This window comes from Prosopis cineraria, unplaced genomic scaffold (genome assembly GCF_029017545.1).
Source record: "Prosopis cineraria cultivar Desert tree isolate PC_DT_omini unplaced genomic scaffold, ASM2901754v1 PC13, whole genome shotgun sequence".
In the NCBI taxonomy this organism is placed as follows: Eukaryota; Viridiplantae; Streptophyta; class Magnoliopsida; order Fabales; family Fabaceae; genus Prosopis; species Prosopis cineraria.
The window spans coordinates 34,057,117-34,065,319 of NW_026555344.1; the positions used below are offsets into that span (position 1 = coordinate 34,057,117).

At 34.0% G+C, this 8,203-nt stretch overlaps 1 protein-coding gene across 5 annotated transcripts; it reads right to left on the bottom strand.

Moving 5' to 3' along the window:
- LOC129289787 (alkylated DNA repair protein ALKBH8 homolog) lies at positions 1-6,920 on the bottom strand. Of its 5 annotated transcripts, none has more exons than XM_054926547.1 (9): positions 6,780-6,920; positions 5,080-5,400; positions 3,205-3,306; positions 2,973-3,059; positions 2,209-2,334; positions 1,658-1,948; positions 1,418-1,483; positions 702-825; positions 1-292 (listed from the first exon to the last, which is right to left on the bottom strand). In XM_054926547.1, the coding sequence occupies exons 2-8, from the start codon at positions 5,371-5,373 to the stop codon at positions 769-771; spliced, it is 1,023 nt and encodes a 340-aa protein (XP_054782522.1). In that variant the 5' UTR covers positions 5,374-5,400; positions 6,780-6,920; the 3' UTR covers positions 1-292; positions 702-768. The 5 variants fall into 5 exon arrangements, with proteins under 5 accessions (XP_054782522.1, XP_054782520.1, XP_054782523.1 ...); XM_054926545.1 differs by having other exon boundaries at positions 6,727-6,920; XM_054926548.1 differs by having other exon boundaries at positions 5,080-5,423; positions 6,780-6,902.
- Positions 6,921-8,203: the final 1,283 nt, after the last annotated feature.

The window sequence follows — 8,203 nt, forward strand, 5'->3', positions numbered from 1 at the left end:
AAAAAAAATGATGGGATCTATGTGCTAAAGAACAATTGTTACTGGTCAATAATTGTTCACTCAGCTGAAAGAACCTAAAAGAAGCTGTGCCAAGGTGAGGAGGCTACAATAGAAAAATAATTGGACTGCTAGACTAAGTTTAGCTCTAGTAAATAAATAAAGTCCAATTAAATCATCAAAAAATAAAATAAAATAAAAAGTAAGAAAGAAAGGCATCAAAATCTTCAATCTTCTCAGCTTTGTGGTCTATCTGATACGCTTGACAGATAAAAGCCATCAGGAGGATGATCGCCTGGATAAAGGCCATACAGAGCCATTACAATTATTAAAATTCAATGTATATCAGATCAGTGCAGACAAAAATAGACATGCTTAATTCACTACTTGAAATGGTCTTAGATGTACTCCCTCCCGCTTTACAAGGTGAAATTAACCAACTTCACACTTCTTAAGAAATGTTATGTAATCTTAAAATTGTAAAAAAATATGTAAGTTTTCAATTTTACCTTTGCTTGCAATTAATAATCATAATAAATTGTTCTTTAGGAATTCAAATAACAAAAAATAAACATGGGATAAAATTGGACCTTATATCAAGGAGTAAAAAAAGTTTTCAAACTTTGCCATATATCAAAAGCCAGAGGGAGTATAAATGATACCAATAAGCCACAAATACAAATTATATAGCTCAAATTATGCACCTTCTGGCCCCACAAAAAAGATGTCGACTCTGCCAATTCCTCATCAAACATGGTGAAAGCCAACCTTCTATCTTTGAGGGTCACAACACTGAGGAAATTCACAATTGCAAGCACCTGTTCTGACCTGGTTCAAAAGTTTCAAATGTACAATTTTAACCAGAAAACTTGAATCCTGGAATAAGTGAATAACTGCCAATTTACTGTCAGTAACAATTTCTTTTCCTTTTTAAATAAACATTACAAATAACAGTTTATAGGCACCGACATTATATCCCTAGCTGTTCCTAACCTCTATAATAGCAACCAGTGACAACACTATGATTAGACAATAACAGTGGGAGTGTATACATGCTTCTTCATTTATATAGAGTAATTCTTGAAAAGGAACAAGAAGCATGTATTATGCAAAAAATAATTACTTGGTTTTGTTGAACATAGTTCAGGAAAAACTGGTGTACGACAACTGATCATATTGACCAAAATAAACAAGCAAAAAGTAAATGACAAGCAAAAGAGGCAGCAACTGAAATAACCTCTTTAGGTGATTTAGACGACAGGATAGATCAATGGTTCTAACTGGTTGTTATTAAGTTCACTAATAAATATCCTCTATTCTTCCTGGTGCTTATGATTGCATAGATTCTTTAAAAGGTAGCAGGAGGACTAACAGGTTTCTCTCAGGAAGATGAAAAACGAAAAATATGAGATCCACAAACCTTTCGAAAAGTAAAAGACACCCTTCTTGAAGCCCTTCTGATAACTCTCTCATTCACCATGTCAATCTGTGGGAGGAAAAACCATGATGGAATTGTTTATGGACAAAATTATATGATCAAGGCACACATACAAGTAAGTACATTAAGAAAGGAGGAGTGGGGTGTTTCTGATCAACTTTTAAAGTTTTATGCTAATAAAAGAATAAAGTTGTCATGATTAATCCAGAAATGGAATTAAACCTTGTGGTGAGGAATGTAATGGTGCCATGCATATCGTGCTTCGCCAGACATCAGCAGCATGGATCGTGGGGGAAGATAGATAGCCTTCCGAATAAAATTTGAATCATCCTCTGGACTTTCCACTTTAGTGACAGTGCCTGAAGCAACTCTAGGAAGCCAATCACTATTTGCATATCTCCTGAATTCCATTATACAAGGCCCAGCTAATGAAAGGCTGAAAATCAAATCTTCAAATGCAGAATGAGTGTCTATATGAGGGGACAGGCCAACACCAGAAGGGTACTCATTTACCTGTAACATAAAATCAAAACTCAACATCAAACGTAAGTAAACAATATTTACATATAAAAAACCTAATAGTAATATTATACAACACCACCACCAAGCCTTATCCCACTAAACAGGGTTGGCTACATGAATTGCATGATGCCCAATTGATACCATTGTGCTCTATTAATGGCCAAGCCTTTGGGTATATTATTAACCCAATAGTAATACTATATTTTTAATAAATAATAAAATCTCATTAAGTACAGCAGTACTTAGCATACCGTAAGTTGGTCCAAAACTACATTTGCAGCATTCCTGAGAGTTGGGAATAATGAGATTCTTTCAAGTATTGGAAAAACAAATGATGGAAGTTCACCCAAGCGGTGCTTTGTATTAACATTCCTTGTCTGCACAGCCAAATAAAAGTGGATAGTAAAGCCTACAGCAACAATCAATATCATTCTCACATTACTCAACAATGTATTTGTCCTGATCCTGAGTAGCAGCACTTAAAACCTTTTAGGAAGGAAGCATATCACCCATTTTCCAAAAGAATCAGTTATTTGACTTGGAAAAAATCAGATTGTAATAATTTAGGGGCAATAACAATGACTTAATGAGAAGCATAAAGCCATAGAAAATCAGAAAAATAAATGCATAAAAAAAACATGTTTAAATATTTAATATTTGTTGTAATGGTTTGTAATGGCTGAAATAGAGGCAAAGAATAGATGAGTAATGCAGGTAAAGAAGCATCTATAATCGTTGATGAAGAACTGCAAACCATATGTGAAAAATGTTCTCTTATTTCTATAAAATTGAATCTTATAGATTATAAGCGTGGACAAGCTAAACAAATGAATGATTTTAGCAGTAATGAGGCCAGAATGAGATTTCGGGCTTGTGAATGTGAGAATAATTGAAGTAAAATACACATAGATATACCCTACGCATAACAACCAACATAATGATGCACCAATTGTGGAGAAAAAGTGTAATGATGCATCATGATTACACACAATTTCTTATCAGGTTATAAACTTACATCATAACAAAACTCATAACCATAGTGTTGAACCCTTCTTTTCGAAAGATTATTCCAGGTCCTGCAGTCAACTTCTTGGAGCAATGCCTGGGAAGATGGAAAAGGTCCGTAGTCCATACTCATCATTCATCAAATAAGAATCAAATTAGAAATATAAATATAAGATTAAAAGAAAATTACAAAAATGCAAAGAATAACTATATTAAATCTATATGAGGCAAAAACTACTAACCTTCTCTTCTTTAGTGCTAATGAAGTCGTTCACAAGGTAAAGGCCTGGAATGCTAAGATCTGAGACTGTGATAGACACAGGAACCAAGTTACTTACCTGACTCTAAACAGACATGCAAACTTATCAACAAACATGGATAATGAAGAAATCCATTGCAATAATCAACATTAAAAGACAAATCATCTCCTCACACGAGTAATTAGCCGTTTACTCACAGCTTTTTCAATTTAAACATTCAACTCATGAATGGCTAAAATTTTTTCAAATAACAAAAAATGCTAATAGACAGAAGACAATTATAAATGATGTGATGTCTTTTCATATACAGCAAAATGCAGCTATGTAACTGAATATTATACAGTCTTTGGGCTTGGTTGTGAGATGGGAGAAGAAGGGTTTGAAAGGGAATGCAAGGAAAAGCTTGTCAAAGCCCTTCAGGACATCTAATTAAGACACATTAAAGTAAACCAGAAAAATATGGAATATAGGAAATCAGAGACATAAGAAAGGACACATTATTTTGATAGAATTACAAGTATATGAGTGTGGACATATCATGCAGAAACTATAAACATGATTACTCTAGCATAACATACTTTCCACCACACTCCCATGCTACTTGGATTATTTTGCTCATGAAAATAGGTGGTATTCAAGGGGATCATATAAATCAAATCAGAATGGAAGTTTGTGTTTCATATCTTTGCTACAGAGAAGCTGAAGAATGAAAAATTGACCTTCAATCACTTCATACTAACTAGGCTCACAAAGTCATGCAATTAGAAAGTGACCACTATGCTACTTGAGGATAGCAGCAGCAACAGCAACAACATAAAATGTTTTGCTAATGCGCTTATAAGGATGACAAAATGCTCAAAGCCTTTTATGACCTAGTCATTATAGTTGATTCACATTTCTTAAGACCTTGAAGTTGTCCAACATAGCTGGAAGCCTAGAGAAACATCGAAAAATATCCAAGTCAACGTGATTGGGAAAATAGACACTGCTCTAGTTTGGTTTAAAAATCCAAGAGCAACTGGTTCTGATAAGAACCAAAAACTGCAGTAGTTGAACCCAAATTGAGTTAGAAACAGTTTGGCTTTAAGAAACAGTTGTCACTAATATATGTAATTGGAAAAAGAGAAGTCAGATACAACTCTCTGATATATAATAAGAGCAAAGTCTTCTAAGCTGGAAGGATCTGATTATATAGAAATTTGAAAATCCAGCTTCTGAGTTTTATATAACTGATAATTATGCATAACAGAATTTCTTACACGTTTGGATAAAAGCCAAGTAATAATGACCTCAACATTTTATTCCTAGAAATAGAAGCCAGTGAATGAGCACATAGTTTTCCAAGGAACAACAACAAGCCTTTATCCCACTAGGTGAGGTCGGCTACATGGATTGCAAGGCATCATTGTGCTCTATCATTTACCAAGCTTTAGAAATGTTATTAATTAAGAGATCGCATTCAAAAACTTCTAAGAGTGTTCTCTCTGGCCTTCATCTACCCCTTTTAATAGGGCTCAAAGTTAGATATTCCACTTTTCTCACCTGTGCCTCCTGCAGTTTTTTTTGTACATGCCAAAACCATCTCAAATGATTTTCTACCATTTTTTTCTTAATAGGTGCTACCCCCACTTTTTCACGCACGCGCTCATTTCGAATTTTACCTTTACGTGTATATCTGCACATCCATCGTAACATTTTTTCCAAGGAACAACATAAGATTTTTCCAAGGCCCCTTAAATCCTTAAAGTTTTTCAGGTCAAGAATTCACATGAAATATAGCAATATGATACCATCAATCTACTTAAATACAAATGTAAAAAATGATTATTTACCAAATTACTTGAGAAGATCGAATACCTGTGAAATTGGCTGAAGCATTGAGTAACGAATATGCAAAGATCGGCCTCCAAGTTTGGAACATGGAACTCCATCTAATGCCTTCAGGGCAGATTGGGCAGAACTCTCTTCAGAAAAAGATACAATTACACGGGTGCCACTCTCATCTGCTGCATAAACTCCCTTTATATCCCCAAATTCACAGAACACAGATGCAATAGCATCATGAGAAAGTCCCACAGCTGGGCCACAGTTTGCAACATAGAGGTTTGGACTCAATTCAACATCATTCTTAGGACGCACAAACCTTGCCATAGCCACTAGTGTTTTATTATTCTTCAACTACAAAAATGGATAATTGAAGCCTGAGTGGAGTCAAATGTATAATTAGGTTACAATGAATTGCTATGATCTAACAGCTATAAATTACTATACTCAAACCCCGATCAAATGTATTGCTTTCAGTAATCAGAAATGACTTGAGCAAAATACTGAACCACACCACATGTCTGCATATATGGCTTAAAATTCAAACATTTGAAGCCAAGAACCTTTCATTCAACTTAAAGATGTTTCTAAGGAAATTTCTCATCTTGGCTAAGGAACATGAAATCCAACCTGAATGCTTATTTGGTTTGAGTATTCAGTTGCAGTGTACAAAGAGGAGCCTTTTCCTTTGTCATAAGTACAATGAGGAACTCCATTGTCAGTTTACAATTCAGAATTACCAATCATGGGCAGATGCAGTGAACCCAGCTGACCATCAATTCCAACTTTCAAATGGAAAAACATGTAATGCATGCTTCGTATTAGAATTTAGAGCTATCAAAGCAGACTAGTCCGCACTGGCTTGTCACAGGCTGGTGGGCTTCATGGCTAAAATCCACATGTCAAGCCTTTCTTTCTTTTTTCCTTTTTTGTTTTTTGGTCTTCAACTACGTAAGACTATGGGATTTAAAGGAAGGATAACTCATTTCAAACTCCTTGATTAAACTATGAAATGTTTATTTACTGCACTAAACCTTCGTACTATCAAAATGAATTCAACAAACTCAAAATTTTGGTTTTTCTGGACTTGATACAAAAGGAAACTATTTTGCAAGTCACACACTTTGTGTCTTTCCTCTTACAAGATCTCAGGAAAAGAGGAGGAAAAGGGAAGGGGACCCCGTCCCACTATAACTGAAGTTTGATAGCTTCAAAATACGTATTTTCTTTTTAAGCTACAATCAGAATCGGTTCAAATGCCCATTTGTAGCGGTTCTACATATTGGCTTATCTTGTATAACATAATGTATACATTTTCCATCTAACTGCAACTCAGTTTTTTTTTTTTTTTGGCCGAAGCAACTCAAAGTTGGTTAATAATTAAGTTTCACAAACCCATCTATCACATGTGCTTTGACTTAATATATCTAAATTTAGCTACTTGGAAAAGGTTGGCACATGCCATAAATACATCAAATGCGAATTAGCACGTCAAAATGAGGAATTCAGTCCTAGGACTTAGAGTTTCTGAAACCACGATAAACAAAGCTGGCAATTAAATAGTCAAAGGTTACATCCACGGCATTCACAAGTGTCCTTTATCGAGAAACAAACTCAGGACACTAAGCAGCAATTATGCAAATCTCATCCACCAGAACATCACTATCAACCAGTTCTTACTTCTTATTTAGTAAACCGAGACTCAACAAAGTGGGGAGAAGGCAGGAACTAACAGTTGTACTGAAGCGCCGAGAGACCAACGTCCAACTCGCCGATCAGCAAACACGGTGGCGCTGCCGATGCAGGGTGGCCAGTGTTCCGTTAGCGTGGTGTCGGTGATCGTGGCGTAGCCGTTGGCGCGGGGGCCAAGGAGATTGAGGGCTTGAGGCGTTAGTAGGGTTTCCCGAGGCTTAACATTTATATTTTTTTGATAAAATCTGTATTTTTCATGAACATATGAGCAATTAATAATTATTATTTTTTTTTTTTGAAAAATATTCCAATGAGAACCTCTTAATCCAATTTAATTTCAATTAAATTTTTTAAAGTTTTAAAATTTTACAATATATGCAAAGGACTGAAATGAAATTAAGAGCTAACTATAATAATTTTATTCCTAATAAAGTTAAATAAATAAATAACTCGTGTCGAAAAAATGAACAATTAATATATAAAAAATAAACAATTGATACAAGTGAAATTTACAAATCTCATTTACTGCATAACACATGTAACACTCTAAAAATTTAAAATAGGCTTGATTAAAATTAAGTAAGGGTTAAGTTAATTAATTGAGGTTTAAAATGAAATTGATTAGAATAATTTGACAATAATTGGGTCCAATAGATCCTATATGGAAATTAAAAGCATACCCTAAGTGGTATTGAGCCACTCTAGGTCTAATTTAATAGACTTGAGTGAGGACTTTTGTTTTTTGTCATCCACTGTGGTGAATGTGATAAAATTTTAAATTTACAAAAACACGAATTTCTATCAGCACGTAAGAGAAATTTGAGAGAGTGAGGGAGAGAAAAAAGGGTTACCTATTAGGGTTTACTACATATGACATTTGGAGGTTAGTTTGGGTTCTCAAATCACTATGTAAGCTTTCTCTTCTCTTATCATATCTTCTCTATGTGTTTTGTGCAGACCTTTGTCATTATCCATACATAAATCCAATTATGTATACTAATCAGTATAATTAAGAAATTAAACTAGGGTAAAATGATCAACCTTCGCCAAAAATACCTTTATAAAATGCTTCTAAATAAATGGGATCCCACCATGATTAATGTAGAAGATTACAAGACAAAGGTCATTGATATAACATTTTAAAAAAATTAGAGTATAAAAGGTCCTTGATTATTATAAGAGCTTTACTTATTTATATTTATAATGATATTGTATTATTAATAAGAGTTGTAAATTCTATTTACGCTAGTTGTCTGTTTTCTATATGTCATTTGTTTATTTTTCACACATTAATTATTTATTTCACTAGAGATAATGAGGTCATTTTGATCAACACTTTAATTTTATTTCAGTCCCTCACATTTGTTGTGATATTTCAAAATTTTAAAAATTGTGACTAAAATTAAGTTGGGTTAAGAGGTTCTTACTGAAATTTTTCTCTTTTTTTTTGTTAGGAAATGTCAAA

Bases quoted from the DNA above. Each gene is read 5' to 3' on its own strand.
- LOC129289787 (XM_054926547.1), bottom strand. From the start codon at position 5,373: ATGGCAAGGTTTGTGCGTCCTAAGAATGATGTTGAATTGAGTCCAAAC. The intron at 2,335-2,972 runs GTAAGTTTATAA...TTGGCTGTGCAG, and splicing joins GTTATGAGTTTTGTTATGAT to ACAAGGAATGTTAATACAAA. The intron at 826-1,417 runs GTTTGTGGATCT...CTTTTGAACCAG, and splicing joins TGTCTTTTACTTTTCGAAAG to GTCAGAACAGGTGCTTGCAA.